This window comes from Littorina saxatilis, linkage group LG6, assembly GCF_037325665.1.
Source record: "Littorina saxatilis isolate snail1 linkage group LG6, US_GU_Lsax_2.0, whole genome shotgun sequence".
NCBI classification, from domain to species: Eukaryota; Metazoa; Mollusca; class Gastropoda; order Littorinimorpha; family Littorinidae; genus Littorina; species Littorina saxatilis.
This window is the reverse complement of record NC_090250.1, coordinates 35,797,664-35,815,113: the sequence shown is the minus strand read 5'-3', so window position 1 is coordinate 35,815,113 and position 17,450 is coordinate 35,797,664. Positions and strand designations below refer to the sequence as shown.

Sequence of the window (17,450 nt, the reverse complement as noted above, 5' to 3'; positions counted from 1 at the left end):
CACAAAGTTCATTTTTCAAATATTCAGCATCATTATATTGGCTCTAGCTCTTATCAGAAATAATGCTACCTCTGAAAATAGAAATACATAATGCTCTGAACCAGATTGAGGAAGACTACTCCCCTCTGTTATGTTTTGTTTCAAGCTGTAAACACTATCACTAGGATTTTTTACCATAGCATTAAACCAAAAGGCACCATTAAGTTGTCATATTTTGCTCGTGCATTGCTGGAAACTAATCATGTCACACTGAACTCGCACCACAAAGCGACATTTGTTCAGGAAACGTCTCGCACGCTTTACTGGGCTGGGGGTTAGGAAGATTGGAAGGTCATAGTGACATAGTATATGGTTCAAATCCATTCATATTTTACAGATATTATGTAAAGACATCATACTTGACGAAAATATATCCATTGAAGCCAAACAACAATACTAGTCTTGTGTGAATTTATTTTTAATCAAAACTTACTACCTACATTTTGGACGACGTCTTTCCTGGATTTAGGGTAGGGTTCATAATAATGATACTGTCACCAGCATCCTCGGCCAAAGCAGTCGCAAATTGTTTTGTGATAATCAAAAGATACCAACTAACACATTTATATGTAAAACGTACCAGTTTGAGTTCGTAATTTGGCTGAGAACTTCTTTTTTCAGAGGCAAGCGTCTGAAATGCTCGTGCATCACTCTTCAGGGTATAGTTGAATTTTGACTGAAAAGACTGAAAAGAGAAAGTGCGCCCTTGAATATTTCTTGTTAACATCGATTTTTATGTTCGGCAGGCCCCAAGCTTTCAAAAAAATACCCATTTGGTTGAGTCCGCTTTTGGGTGCACGGTGAGCCCTCCGCCGTGACGGAGTAATGCCTAGACGCCACATTCACATGAATACAAAGTCAGAAACTTTGCGAAACGGCGTGCATGAAACAATAAATGGAACGATCGTCGAAGAATTCTTTTTCTTGTTGACTTCGCCGCCGCGCACGATGTCTACACTGATTTATGATCCGAGTAGCAACTGAGGGCAACGCGTTGCCCCCCCCCCCCCCCCCCAAAAAAAAAAAAAAAGCAAGAAAAAAAAACCCCACACAAATTTAAAAAACCCAAAAAACAACAACAACAACAACAAATAAAACAAACCACAAAAAAATCAAGAATAAAAGCCAACATTCAGGATAAATATCGTAGCATCATTTCGGGACTTAGCAATCTGTATCTGTTTCGGATATCTTCCTAACAAGTGACATACAGTACACAAGCCTGAGCCATTAACAGCAATTTTACTGTTGTTAGTCTTTCGCGCCAAAAGTCAGTGAGTAGACTTGCCCTGCCGCATCAATCATTTCGGATTTTCCCGTATCTATTTATAGAAACGAATGTTCCTTTTCGTACACCTCTTCAGATTATTTTGCAATCGTTTCATTAGTTGCATTCGTTTATAATGGGTATGCTGGGTATGTGCAACTGCTGAATCTGTGTTTAAGGGGATTTTTGCAAAGTTACGTGGAATTATTTACTTGTAACCACGGAGGAACGCGCACTTCAGTCAAGATGGCGGCGATTCACGGGGAGCAGGAAGTTACTCGAGTCCAGGGTAGAAGACGTCTGTTTGCGAGTTTTCGACCACAGGTAAGCATCCTAACAGTGACTGAGCAAGCGATAAACTTTCTGTTGCATTCCTCACAAGTCTGCTAACTGTGTTTTTGTGGACATTTCTCAGTGTACTTCACATTGATAGTGGTATGATGTACCCAGGCCAAACTTCACAGTTGATCCGAGCGGGTTTCTCAGGAATGGGTTGTTGTTATACCCTCAACGTATCGAATGTCGCGATTGCTGTTATTATGTGGAAGCTCAGCTTATTTGATCGAGAGATGTTTCTCAGGTTAAAACAGGATTTTAATCTGCTGAAACAGGCATTGTTTTCGTTGTGTGAGCCTACTTTCGCTTTTCAATTATGTGGCTTTTTACAGCCTGAAAGTATTCCATCATGAGCATGAAAAACAGAACGATTTTAGGTTGCAACCTAAACTGAGGAGCTGACACCGATGACCAATGTGCATCGAATGCTACATTAATTAGGTTTAATAAATAATGTTCAAATGTTTCTGAACAGTATTTAATTGATTCAAATAAAATCTGTTTCAGATTCATTCCAGGGCCAGCACAATGCTTGTCAGTTGCACAACCCCACAAGTTGTCAAGTAGCATTTCTTCTCTTCTCCACATCACACCCTTGTAAGCAGGACAGGGACCATCTCGAGCAAGTTCTGCAATCTCAGAGGAAGAACAACTAAAGTGTTTGTCAAATACACAAGAAGAAAGGTGCACGATTCTGAGACTGGTGTGACTGCCTGACCTTGCAAACTTCTTCCCGTTCAAGTGCACAATTCAATTATCATGGCAGCTGCAGCCAAATTGCCTAATGGATAAATCACTATCACTGATGGATTTCATATATTGACCATGTGAGCTTTTACATGCAGCTATTCAGCAAGATTTTACAATTTTGTTGCAAATGTCTGTATGGCAGCAGCTGTTTTATTTTGGACAGTGGGTATTTTTGAAATATTTTCCTTGTTTTTCAAGAAAACAGATTAAGTGCATTGCATGCAGCAGATTCTCAGCAGAAGTGTGATTTTGAACGATCAGTACTATATCTGACTGCATCAACTCTTAGACACGACTCCAAAAATTAATCAACCAAATGCAGACTGGAATTTCTGCATGCTGTAAAAGCCTCAGTGAAGAATAAAGAAGAGGAAGAAATACTGGAATGCTGTGTAATGTGCAAGGTTTTGACTCAGTCTGTATATTGAGACTGAGAGACTGATCATGTAATTTGTGTTATAGAATGCTGTCATATTGAGAAGCAGAAGAGTCAAATACCTTTGTAGTGTGATACGTGAGTAAACGCTCAGGAAAAAACTGTCCATTAATAGATACTGAGCATTAATTACGAACACAGCAGAGCAGGAACTGCAAGCAAAACATGGCCAACGTCGGTGATGAACCTGAACAGGAGTTCATCCTTGTGGAGGGCTTAGAAAAGATCAAAGATGAAACTTCAGAACTCACTGACGCGCAGAAAGAAGAAGAGAAGAAGATTGTAGGATTGCTGAATACGGAGTATCAGGGACAGAAAGATGAGCAGACCAACAAATCCATCATGCGACTCCGTCAGCAGTTTGTGCACGTGCATGGCACCCTGGGAGGAGAAAGGGCGGTGGATGCTGTCATGGCCATGAAGGGTGCTCAAATGGCTCAGCATGGCATGACGGTTTGCGTCCTCAACCTCAATTTTCTGAAGGTTTGTTGTGGATGTTTTTCCTTCTAATTTTAAGTGATGATTATGGATACATGAAGTAGCTCAGTTCAGTTCCCAGTTTTCCTGTCGTGTGTGTGTGGGTGGGTGTGTGTGTGTGTCTGCGAGTTTGTGTGTCAGTGTGTGTGTGTGAGTGTGTGCAACAGATGTAGAGAGATTTGTCGTTTGAGACATGACATATGAATAATACTTTCTTGACAATGCTTTGGTTTGTTTTTGCTGAAGACGTTGTTTTGGTTTTTTCCCTTTCTTTTGTATTCTTTGGGACGTTTCTGACAGATTTTTGTACATTTTATATTTTTAATTTTGTCATATTGGCACAAAATGAATCACCTGTAAACATGCTGTTTGTTACAGAGGCTGCAAACACGTGCTCTTTTCACTTTCGTGAAAGAAAACCTACTCAAAGAGGACCCAAAGGCCTATGCACTTGTATTCCTCAAAATCCAGGTATTTTTATTTTTTTAATTTTTTTTTTTAAAAAGGTATTATTGGTTTTTTTTATTTACTAGAAGCAGAAACTGTAGCAGTTCCAAATCTATTCTATTCTGTTTTCTTCTTTGGCGTCACCGAGTTTGCACAGTTCTGCTGGAAACAGTGGAGTTATACTGAGCATCTCAGTGTGTCAGCCTGTCTCTTTTGTTCTCTCCGTCATCTTTTTTTCTGTCTTTTGCCTGTAATTTTTCTTTCTTCTTCTTTATTTCTCTTCTTTTGGCCACCAGTTTGTAAACTGTGTCTACCTGAAATCCAGGTATTTATGAGTATCAAATTAGCTTCCACTGAGTTGTGGTAAGTGTACATTATTGAAAGAAGAAATGAAAATAAACACTTAACAAACCAGAGTTTGGTATGGTTTGCTGGCTGTCTGTTAATATGTTTTTACGTGTGCTTGTTTTCTTTGATAAGGAGGTGGCTTCAGCGGCTTGATCCATTTAAGCTAAAGGGATCTAAATTCCGATTTTAATTGGCATTCATAAGACCATCTTTGAGCCCTTTTATCTAACGAGGTTGTTACCTAGCTTCTTGCTCTGTATGCATGCGCACATACACCCTTATCAAAGGAAATCACCGCCACTCAACGCTTCCTTCTTGCCGAGATTATCACGGTCAGCGAGGCGCCCCATGGCATAAGACCACATGCGAACACAGCCATCCAAACATCAAAAGATTACCGAGGGCATCATGCCGTTAGCGACTGTAGCGCCGAGGGGTAGGTCTGGTAAGTTTAAAGCAGTCACATGACTTTTGCGGGTCGAAACAGGGTTTCATGAATAGCATTTAGGGCGACTAACAGCACAAACAGCGTCAAGTGCCGCAGTGGCGGTTTCCTGAATACCGGTCCTGCACTTCAACTTCTAACTTGGAAGTTAAACAAAAAGACAGAAAGAAGAAAAGCTGGTTGTTTCCCTTTGAACAACAATCACAGGTTTTTCATTTTTGTTTTGCATGTATGCATCTGTACTTTACCTTCTACCTTGCAGGTTAAATTAAAAACAGAAAAGGCAAAACAGCTAGTTACTTCCCCTTGAACAGCAATCACAGGTTTTTGAAAACATTTTCATATGTAAACATCTATACTTAATTGGCTTCTACCTTGGAGGTTAAATAAAAACAGAGAAAGCAAAACAGCTGGTTATTTCCCTTTGAGCAGTACGCATAAACCCAAGTTCTTGAAAACATTACCTTCCTCCATTTCAGGAAGAGGACGCAGACGAAGTGGACAGGAAGAGCATGCTGGATGACCTTCAGGACAAGGCAGAGGATGCACCGTTGTTCGTTCTCACAGATGAGACGTGCAAAGAGGCGGAGAGAATTGACGATGTCATCACTGATCTCACGCAAACCAAAGCCCGTTTCCATTTTTGGTCGTCGTCTGCTTTCGCTCACGGCACCCCTGACGCAGCTCGACGGTATCGCCTGGCCAGTCAGCAGGAATGCCCTGCCACTGTCAGACAGGTGAGAAGAGAGGGATAGTTAGGGGAATATCAACTGATTTGTAGAAAGAAAAATGTTTCAAGTTTCAACTGAATTGTACAAAGAAAACATTTTCATGTTTGCTGACTGCATGTTTATGTATTGCAGTGAAACAACTCACAAGGCTTTGACCTGGTCTAAATTATTTCAAGAAAATAGGAAATCAATTTCCTCAAAATATCTTAGTGCACTAATGTAGAAGATATCAAGAGACCAGGGAATTAATTTCCAGAAATGTAGTAAGTATGGTTTGGGTTGTACTGATACAAAAATTAATGGTAGTTATATCAGCCCTGAAAGTGGCGAGTAATTTACTCGCCATGGCGAGTAGAATAATGTAACTGGCGAGTAGAAATGTTCATCTACTTGCCAAATGTGAGTAAAGTTGCTGAAACAAATGGTTGGTTTGGCGAGTAAAATTTGCTCTCTGGCTAGTAAATTTTGAGAAGCACTAGTCAAAGGCTAGTACACCATTTTTACATTTAGTCAAGTTTTGACTAAATGTTTTAACATAGAGGGGGAATCGAGACGAGGGTCGTGGTGTATGTGTGTGTGTGCGTGTGTCTCTGTGTGTGTGTAGAGCAATTCAGACTAAACTACTGGACCGATCTTTATGAAATTTGACATGAGAGTTCCTGGGAATGATAACCCCGGACGTTTTTTTCTTTTTTTCTATAAATGTCTTTTATGACGTCATATCCGGCTTTTTGTAAAATTTGAGGCGGCACTGTCACACCCTCATTTTTCAATCAAATTGATTGAAATTTTGGCCAAGCAATCTTCGACGAAGGCCGGACTTCGGTATTGCATTTCAGTTTGGTGGCTTAAAAATTAATTAATGACTTTGGTCATTAAAAATCTGAAAATTGTAAAAAAAAAAATTTTTATAAAACGATCCAAATTTACGTTCATCTTATTCCTCATCATTTTCTGATTCCAAAAACATATAAATATGTTATATTTGGATTAAAAACAAGCTCTGAAAATTAAAAATATAAAAATTATGATTAAAATTAAATTTCCGAAATCGTTTCAAAAACTATTTCATCTTATTCCTTGTCGGTTCCTGATTCCAAAAACATATAGATATGATATGTTTGGATTAAAAACACGCTCAGAAAGTTAAAACGAAGAGAGGTACAGTAAAGCGTGCTATGAAGCACAGCGCAACCGCTGCCACGCCAAACAGGCTCGTCACTTTCACTGCCTTTTGCACTAGCGGCGGACTACGTTCAGTTTCATTCTGTGAGTTCCACAGCTTGACTAAATGTAGTAATTTTGCCTTACGCGACTTGTTTTAACTTTCAGGGGTGTATATGGAAACATTTTTTGAATGAGAGGTTGTTCAGGAAGGGTTTTGGAATGAATATGTATGCATTGAGCGCTAGTTAATAGACCAACACTAGAGTCTAGAATTTGAGATGAATAGTCTGAACTGTAAAATGCTGGATTCACTCAAGGGTGAAATAGGATCTGTTCTTGAAATGTTTTAAGACCAGATGTTCTGTTCATAAACTCTGTAAATTTGCCTCCATTTCAAGACTCCCTCCTTTTTATATTTAGTCAAGTTTTGACTAAATATTTTAACATCGAGGGGGAATCGAAACGAGGGTCGTGGTGTATGTGCGTGCGTGTGTGTGTGTGTGTGTGTGTGTGTGTGTAGAGCGATTCAGACTAAACTACTGGACCGATCTTTATGAAATTTGACATGAGAGTTCCTGGGTATGAAATCCCCGAACGTTTTTTTCTTTTTTTTGATAAATGTCTTTGATGACGTCATATCCGGCTTTTCGTGAAAGTTGAGGCGGCACTGTCACGCCCTCATTTTTCAACCAAATTGGTTGAAATTTTGGTCAAGTACTCTTCGACGAAGCCCGGGGTTCGGTATTGCATTTCAGCTTGGTGGCTTAAACATTAATTAATGACTTTGGTCATTAAAAATCTGAAAATTGTAAAAAAAAATAAAAATTTATAAAACGATCCAAATTTACGTTTATCTTATTCTCCATCATTTGCTGATTCCAAAAACATATAAATATGTTATATTCGGATTAAAAACAAGCTCTGAAAATTAAATATATAAAAATTATTATCAAAATTTTTTTTTCGAAATCAATTTAAAAACACTTTCATCTTATTCCTTGTTGGTTCCTGATTCCAAAAATATATAGATATGATATGTTTGGATTAAAAACACGCTCAGAAAGGTAAAACGAAGAGAGGTACAGAAAAGCGTGCTATCCTTCTCAGCGCAACGAATACCCCGCTCTTCTTGTCAATTCCACGTGCACTGCCTTTGCCACGGGTGGTGGAGTGACGATCGATGCTACGAGTATACGGTCTTGCTGCGTTGCGTTGCGTTCAGTTTCATTCTGTGAGTTCCACAGCTACTTGACTAAATATTGTATTTTCGCCTTACGCGACTTGTTTTAGACCTGATTTTGCCACTTTTTTGGAAGTCTTAATTCAGTGTAACCCCCCTTTTGAAGACACCCCCCCCCCCCCCGCCCCCCCCCCCCAATTTTAGACTCAGGCCTGGGAATGATACACCTTTCGTCGTAGATACGACGAAGTCCTTTTCTAATTGTGTAATAAAAGAGCCACTGTGTGCCCTTAAAAATGCTTAAAACGCAAAATTTTCTCGTCAGTACTCCCAAACCACTGTTACTCATTCCCAGGCCTGAGACTCCCTCCCTTTTAGACTCTGTTTTGTCAGATTTTCTGTTTATTACCTCTGTAAATTTACCCCCATTTTAGGACTTCCCCATTTCTTAGACCTGATTTTCTGTTCATTACCTCTGTAAATTTACCCCCATTTTAGGACTTCCCCATTTCTTAGACCTGATTTTCTGTTCATTACCTCTGTAAATTTACCCCCATTTTAGGACTTCCCCATTTCTTAGACCTGATTTTCTCCGGCTTTTAGAGGTCGTAGTAAAAGGGGGGTTCTGATGTAGGTGGGTTCATAACCTGTACATGAAATGAGGCTCATGATGCGAGCCAGTTACTATATGTTCATTGTCTGCGCACATTAACGCATACCTTTGTTTCCAAAACAGGTGATGGACATGATTGACATCGATGATGATGACGTGGACATCACTGGTCCGCATCATGTACCACTCCGCAGGGTCATATTCCCTTTTGGTGATGATGATGAGAATAAGTACAACATTCGACTCCACCTGGACGAGCTGCCTGTGAGACTCATCAGCCACAACCGCACTCACGAGGAACGAGACGTTTGGGAGTGTGAGAAGTGTGGACAACTCCTGGCTACCTACTTGCATGATGACATTGGAATAGGTATGAGGACAATGGAACCCCCCTTTTAACCTTTAGCACGCCAGCGGCGATTTTCGTCGCCCAGCCATTTCCCCCCCTTTGCCAGCCAGCGGCGATTAGCGTCGCCAGCACAAGGCTTGTTTGTATGACCAACTTCTCGTTCGTATTTGCATACGAGAATAACGGTATTTTTAACGGCACTTGAGCCAAAGCGAGGCTCACTTCCTTCCGTTATCTCGTCGTGTCGTCTGCGCTGCATTGAAGTTTTCTGCTTTTGTTTTTGCATCGATAAGGTACTTTAGCGCTTCGACAAGCAAGATGGAGGATGATGAGTTTGAAACTTTCTTTTGAGTTGTTTCTTGACAACAAATCGTATGCTGAATTGGAACGAATTACTGAGGAAGATCTTCGCAATGAACTGTGTATCGCGGTGAAAAAAATGACAGTTGGTCAAGTGACAGTGACGGTTACGAAACGGAATTTACGAAAGTGCAGATGGATACAAACAGTGGCTGGTCCAGTTTAGTGAAATGACAGGACCAGCAAACATTACCGATAATCTGACTGCGTAGCAAATGCTTGACTTGCTTGTCGAAGAGACACTGCGTAGAAACTGACTCAAATTCAGCGCAAAGCGAGCCAGTGACAAGACGTAAAAAGTGTGCGTGTTCGGAAATGGCGACCTGTGGATCTAGTGGAGATCAAAGCTTTTCTCTGCTTGTTGTTGCTAACCGAACTATTAAAAAAATCGTCCCATGACATGCACTGGTCCACAAATATATTTATTTAGATACCAGGATCAGGAAGTTGGATGGTCAACATGATTACCTGATCAAAGGAGTTTCACCAGACATAGACATGGTTAGTTTCACAAAATTCCACGGACTAGCCAACACAACCCCTTTTCATTTTGTATTTATATTTATGCTAAGAAAATAAATGATGCATGCAAACAAAAATATGTTAATGTTAAATATAACCCCATCACAACCACAACGTTTCATGCTTATTAGTGCATTTTCAAAGAAGTTGTAAGTGTTGAAAGTTAGTGGGTGTTATTCTTTCCCTAGGTAAGCAAAATAATGTGGCTACAGGGGAAGTAATGCTGGCTGGAATCTGGAGTGCTAAAGGTTAAGACCCCAAATTTAAGACTTACACCTTTTTTAAGACTTTACTTTTTCAGATTTTCTGTTCATAAACTGTATAAATTTACCTCCACTTTTAAAGACCTCCTCCTTTTTAAGACCTGTTTTTCTCAGACTTTTGTAGGTCTTAATCAATTAATCCTTTAATTATTGTACATGTGTTTGTTTTCCGTATTTTATGATTTAGGCTGACTGAAAAAATAAAGAACTCAATCAGAGTCAAATTCGTACGTAATTTTTGTGAATTGACTGCTTTTGTTTTTGTTTTACTTGGGATAAACGGATGACTGCACTATGCACTTCTACTATTCTACTAATGGAAATATGCTGCCTCTAACTGGCTGGTTTTGCTCCTCTTAATTGAAGGTGTACCCAGGTGTACTCTCCGATTACATCCCCTGGAGACCATTTTCTCAGTTTGGATCTAATTGGTAAAGCTTGCATGTTATGATTTTTTTTAATTGATTTTCTTAACACTTTCTACCTCACCTATGTTGACCAAGTTTTTTTTTAATCCGAGACCAGCTGTGCTGCAGCAGGTCACTCAGAATTGTAGTAACTGTGTATCAACACGCTGGAATGCAGGCGTTAGATGGACATTACAGGAAGCGACTGAAGCTAACTGTCTGAGCGGATATATCCGTACCTGGTCATATAGAGCCATATGAGTGGGTACGGATATATCCGTACCTGGGAGACAATGAGTTAAACTAAATATTTTCGGCAGTCAAGGGGTTCAGTAATATTACTAATAAACACTGCCTTGTCTGTTTGTTTCCTTACCAGGTAAAACAGGCCTGGACTTCAATGAAGTGTTCATCGTGGGTTCCATTACGCGTTTTGAGAGTTCCGTCTCCATCTCCGGCCTACAGGTGTCTCTTCTGGACAAGGACATCGTGTCGGAGGTGCTTTTCTGCCGCCGCGCTGTCAAAATCCAGGATATTCTCAAGACAATGAACAAAATCGTTGTGTCGGATTCCGTCTCCATGCGAGGTGTGGACAAGAAGATCGTCATTGTCATTCCAAGCCCACGTGAGCAAGAGCAGCAGGACCAAATTGAAAAGGAAATGAGGGAAAGAAAACAACGAGAGGAGCAGGAAGAGAAAGAAATGCTACTGGCAGAAGAGCAAAGAGCGGCTGAAAAAGAAAGGCTGGAAAAAGAACTTGCCATCTTTCCGCGACCCATTCCCATAAACCCTGATGATGAAGATGTTCTGTACCGACGTGAGCACAAGACGGGGGATGACCCTGATGGTGCAAATGAATTTATTAGGAAGGATCCTGTGTCCGGCACGCTGGAAGGAAACGAGGAAGAGGAGGAAGATGACGAGGACAGCGAGGAAGAAGACGATGAAGAAGAGGAAGGTGACTTAGAAAACCTCAGCGACGACGACGTTGACTTCAGCGCCATCCCTGAAGAGGAGATTCCTCTCCCACCTCGCAGGCCACGATTCCACGAGCTGCCGGCGAGACTCCGCTACAGTGCCGCCTCTCACCAGGGTTTGTTGCGTCGGGCCATCAACTCCCTGAACAGATTTGATAAAGACATGATTCTGGATCTGTTCACTGACGCTCCCCGTCATGCTGTCGTCTTTCATTTTGCGGAGGACGACTACCAGCTTGAACCAGAAATGGAAGAGGAGTGAACTCCCTTGCATCAGCTACGCTATTCCAACAGCCTTACCATTTAATTTACACTTCAACGCACTTGCCTTGTTTCTTTTGACAAGTGGTAACGCATACCAATGCAAAAAGATACAATGATCATTGAAAAACATACTGTAAGCAGAACGATCAGAAAGAGGCAGCAGAGTCTATAACTGAAAAGCAGGGGCGGACGACGAGGGGGGGTTTCTGGGGTTTCCGGAAACCCCCCCCCAGCCAAAAAATAAAAATATTTTTGTGTGTTTTTTTGGGTTGAGTTTCAATTTTTGGGGTATTAATCAGTGACAAAATCTGCTGCCTGAAACTGGTAATGATCATCCTCAGAATGCACCAGATTGCACCATTTTGCATCCTTTTTTTCAAAATTTTCCGGGGGGGCATGCCCCCGGACCCCCCTAGCAAGCTAGGCGCTTTGCGCCGTCAGCTCGGCGATTTGCGCCGTCGGCTCGGCGCTTTGCGCCTTCACACCCATATCTTCACTATATACTTTTGGAACCCCCCCCCCCATAAAATGAACTGATCCGCCCCTGAAAAGCACAGCTAGTGTTTAATTCAGAAAGGTGTAGGGTGTGTTTTCAGTGCATATCAAATCCATTAGGACTTGTTGATCATTATTGTTAGTTCTGTTCTGCCCTTGTCAACTAATGAACAGCTTTGGCACATTTTATTTAGCGGCATGGCTCCCTGAAAGTACAGCAGTTCAAGAGGAAGGTATTTTTGTTTTTTTTGTTTTTTACAAGAAGCAGAAACTGTAGCAGTTCCAAATCTATTCTATTCTGTTTTCTTCTTTGGCGTCACCGAGTTTGCACAGTTCTGCTGGAAACAGTGGAGTTATACTGAGCATCTCAGTGTGTCAGCTAGTCTGCCTGCCTGTCTCTTTTGTTCTCTCCGTCATCTTTTTTTCTGTCTTTTGCCTGTAATTTTTCTTTCTTCTTCTTTATTTCTCTTCTTTTGGCCACCAGTTTGTAAACTGTGTCTACCTGAAAGCAAACGTATGTGCCAGCTCTGTACCGTAGAATTTCGCACACCTTTGTTTTAGAAACCTCACTTGGTTCGCGATATGACACACAGGTTTTTTTTGTCTAAAGCTTTTTTTTGATTGTGTATCATTTAGATGTAAATTTACTCAGGTTTTCTGTTTACATTGGGACCAAGAGTTTTCAAATACAGAACTTTTATATAATCAGAAGGTGCACTCATGTTCAGTTTTGCCTAAATTTGCAGTTTCTATGTGCTATATATATTTATGTGTATGCATTTTGGCCTTTTTAAAAATGTTCATTACTTTATTGTTCCATCTGCATCTGTTTTTAATCATTTCCAGCCTCGCTATAGTTTCTTCGTTGTAGAGAGGATTTAGACATATTTGTTTCTTTTTTTAATTCACATAGCTAATGCAAAGGTTGTTAAGGTTTTGCAAAGTCTTTTCCACTTTTAATTAAAAAAAAAATGTACATTGATAGAAAAATCTTTTGTCTGGATAAGACAGAGTTTTTTGTGGTAAGGAATATGTGCACATATTCATTTAGTTATTTTTTGATATCTTTTTGAATGGCGTGTGATGATTTTGTGTAGAGATCATGTAATCCATGTACTTGATTTATTGAAATGTGAAAAGTCACCATTATTACTAGGTGGCAATGTTGTTATGAAATTTTGTGTTTTTTTCTGATAAAGTGACAAAATAATGTGTGCAAAAGCCTCGGTGACAAAGTTGATTCAAGAATCCTTGCTATTTTGCTACTTTTCATAAGTTTAAGAAAATTTGACTTATTATTTTCTGACTTCTGACTCTCATTCGTATGGATCGCTTGTAGCTCAATTGATCCTTGCTTCTCTGTAGTTTGTGAATTTCGAGGATAGCCATGTTTGTACATGAATACTATTGTACTTGAGATTATTATAATAATTTTTCTTCATTTTAATATTAGAGCTTGGTCCTGATCCCACTCTACCAACGGTAATCTCCATGGATTATTCTGAAGTGTTTAAAAAGTGAAATACATGCGCAGGCACACACATATACAATGCATCTAATCCACACACACACACACACAGACAGACACACACACACACACACACACACACACACACACACACACACAGAGACACACACACACAGAGACAGACAGACAGACACACACACACAGACACACACACACAGACACACACACACACACAGACACACACACACAGACACACACACACACACATATACACACACACACACACACACACACACACACACACACACACACACACACACACACACACACACACACACACACATTCTCTCTGAGCATGAGCATGTAGCCTTTTTTTCTTAATGTGTATGTGTTGATGGAGCAGCTCTATTTACTTGTGTACTGTCTTTGACATGCACTGAATTTTTAATTGATTTGTTTATATCGATTCCCTCTCTATGTTTTGATGTTTTTAATGTATATGAATTCCGCCTTATATGTAAAATTGGCAGTAACAGAAGAAAACACAAAGGATAAAATAAATTTAAGTTTTAGGATTAAGTTTCGTTCATTTGGAAGCAGAAATGTTTTATTTAACCAGCACATTTTTAAGCACAAAGGATAATTTCTTACTTGACCAGCTAATTTTGCATTGACTTATACTGTAAAAGAGGTGATTGAAAATTCACTGACTCATGGGGCGTGATGTTTTGATAGGAGGAATGTGGGGGGGGGGGGGGGGGGGGGGGTGCAATGGTGGGTAGGTGAGGGAATTTAGGGTAGGTTGATGTTAATTATGCATAATTTCCTTCAATTCTGTGATATTGTTATGGTCTTGTCTAGAGCTTTCCTTGGCAAGAAATTCATTTTTATGCAGCTGTGCTGGCTGATAAGGAAATTTCAACAGTATGAATTATAGTTGTACATGTTCATGCTCAAATGAAAACATAAATGTTGCAAATGAAGTTACTGCACTGGCAAACTCCTGTCCAGAGAGGTATGTCAGGCATGCTACTTTTCCGGGAATTGCTAGAAATCCGAGAAAGCCGTTTTCAAAATCTGGGAAAGTCAAATTTATTCCGGGGAAGTTGAACAATTTCCGCAAAAACGATCCGTGTGAATATCGCACAACGCGACCGGGCGCCGGTCTCAATGAAGCCAGTGCACGCTCGTTGCCCGTCATTGGTCTTGCCGTTCTGAATCTAGAACGTTCCCAATCTAGTTCTGCGGATGTAGGCCGTCGTTTTTGGCGAAATGTTTCGCCCCTGATATTGTAGAGAGAAATTCGCCGGGACCATTTGATTCCGGCGTGAAGAACAAATGGAGTTGGACTTGGCTTGAAAACACCTTCCCGCCCGAAAAAAAGAAGGCTGACACGAAGAAGAACGAATCCGGCAAAAGCGGCATTCCTTGCATTTGTTTTTTTGCAGTAACCTTTTTCAATGCTTTTGTGACTTGTAAACCCTTTTAATGTGTACCTCCAAACTGGTGAAAACACCACTACTGTAGTACAGTGCACTGGTGAATACATACTAGTCTACAGTAGTGTTGTTTTCGCCAGTTTGGAGGTGTGTTGAATGGTGGTGGGGGGAGGCTAAAATGGGATTTTTAACAAGATCACAACACTATTACAGCCCTGAAAATGATGCCCAGAATGCACCAGATTGCACAGATTTTAACCGTTTTTTGAAACATTTTCCTGGGGGGCATGCCCCCGGACCCCCCTAGTGCAATCTGAGCCATGAAACTTCCCCTAATACACCGTCAAAAAAGTAAATTTAAGAAGACACATTTGGATAAAAAAAGAGAGGAAAATTGACAGATCTGGTGCAACCTGAGCCAGCAAATGACCCAACTACCTTCCAAACCCGTCATTTAGAAGACAAAGACCAGCTCCCCCGGAAAATGTTGATCAAAATGAAGGAAAATGGAGCAATCTGAGCCTTCAGTTTCTTCTTTATTTTAAATGTATTTATTTTTCAATACTTTTTTTTCTCTATTTAAATTTTTTTTGTTAGGCTGGGGGGGGGGGGGGTTCCGGACACCCCCCCCCCTCCCCGGTTAGCCCCTGGAACACTATTAGATGTCAAATGGTTTAAAAGGTGTTTTTATTTTGACTTTTGAACTTCTGTTATATAGTCTGACATTTGAAAAATGTGCTGTTTGTTTAAGATTGTGTGGATGTTATTTTTGCTTGACCTTAAAGTTTATAATTTGAGTGGTTACTTTACTTTTGAATAATGTTTAGTGGTTGGCTATGGAATTTGCTAAGCTGTAAAATCCATTCGGGCCTGATGAATTTGCAATGTGTTTACTTAATTCCTTGAGGGAAACTTTGAGAGCTGTAGACAGTTGCAGACTTATCGGTGCTCTTTTTTTCATTGAAGGATTCTAGTGAGGAAGAACTCATTTTTATTACAGGGGGAGGGGGGGGGGGGGTGGCTTGATGGGGAAAGGGAGTGTGTCTTTTTTCCTCCATAGTAACTTCTGTCTCAGTTTTGTCCTTACATAGTCGAAACTGCCCTGGCAACCACCTCCCGATCACATGCATTTCATTTTCATTTTCATTTTCATTACTTTATTGTCCCATCGCTGGGAAATTCGGGTCGCTTCCTCCCAGTGGAAAGCTAGCAGCAACGGAGTCGCGCTACCCAGGTGTCTGCGTGTTTAGGTGTATTCAGCCACCTGCACTTATGGCAGAATGACCAAGGTCTTTTACGTGCCATTGTGATGACACGGGGGTGGGACATGGCTTCCGTCTCTGGGTCTGCACATAAAGTTGACCCGTGTCCGCAACCACCTATACCAATTTTGACCACCCCAAAAGATCCCTGATGAGATTTGTTTTCTGTATGATTCACCTGTCAGTAGTGACCACCATGTATGTACCGACAACTTTTGGTCGGCTTCTTGGGTCACTGGCTGTTATAGACAGGTTCGACTGTAATGCTTCTATGAGAAAAGCTTCGGCTTACAGTCCTTCATTATCATAAGGCGTAAGATATTATGTCAACCACGTGCAATGCACAAGAATGTTGCTTGGCTTGAGTACATTCAATACATTCAAACACAATCAAATGCAAAGTGCTCAATAAATTGCTAACACACACACACACACACACACACACACACACACACACACACACACACACACACAGAGCACAGGCTTCATGTCTCACCCAGTCACATTATTCTGACACCGGACCAACCAGTCCTAGCACTAACCCCATAATGCCAGACGCCAGGCGGAGCAGCCACTAGATTGCCAATTTTAAAGTCTTAGGTATGACCCGGCCGGGGTTCGAACCCACGACCTCCCGATCACGGGGCGGACGCCTTACCACTAAGGCCAACCGTGCCGGTCCGTTCGATTGATGTACAGTTTGTTTGATACAGTATATTAAAGCATACTAATGTTCCAAATGTACTTGTACTTTTTTTTCAAGCTAATTTTTGTCTTTAAATTGTCTTTTTCATTTGACTGATAGCTATTTTTGTCTCTTGTAAACTTTAAATAAAGCATAACTATTTGGATTTTTTTTTTTTTACACACAAAGGTATAAAAATTGTACGCTTTGCAAGGCAGCCACTTTCCCTGTTGTAATGTTAGCAGTGTTTGCATTGTTTCTAATATGTGTGTGTGTTTTTGTTGTTGTTACCTTTAACTCACAATGAGGCCTGTCAGTCTGTGTTGATGTATGATATGATTTTTGTTAATTTTTGATTTTTAACCTGGATCAGAACCAGGCAGCAGGGCTGATGTTTCTAGCACAGCCCAGATTTATACATTGGTGCAGCTTACAGTAAGTGTTTCAGCTACTACTGTGTGTGTGTGTGTGTGTGTGTGTGTGTGTGTGTGTGTGTGTGTGTGTGTGTGTGTGTGTGTGTGTGTGTGTGTGTGTGTGTGTGTGTGTCAGTGTGTGCATGCATGTGCATGCATGTGAACGTGCGTGTGTACTAATTTTGACACTGCATCACTTGTAAAACGTTTTATTTGATGGGATGCAGAATTTCTGCTGTACCTTCAATGTAACCCGGCCTGTGCTATTTAGGATTTCACCAATCGGTAATTTCTGGTATTTTTCGATGTC

General features: G+C 40.6%; 1 protein-coding gene across 1 annotated transcript; it reads left to right on the top strand.

Moving 5' to 3' along the window:
- Positions 1-1,423: 1,423 nt before the first annotated feature.
- Positions 1,424-14,084, top strand: LOC138969119 (uncharacterized). Its single transcript, XM_070341828.1, has 6 exons — positions 1,424-1,630; positions 2,150-3,311; positions 3,684-3,776; positions 5,025-5,282; positions 8,360-8,606; positions 10,517-14,084. The coding sequence occupies exons 2-6, from the start codon at positions 2,994-2,996 to the stop codon at positions 11,374-11,376; spliced, it is 1,776 nt and encodes a 591-aa protein (XP_070197929.1). The 5' UTR covers positions 1,424-1,630; positions 2,150-2,993; the 3' UTR covers positions 11,377-14,084.
- The last annotated feature ends 3,366 nt before the right edge of the window (positions 14,085-17,450 follow it).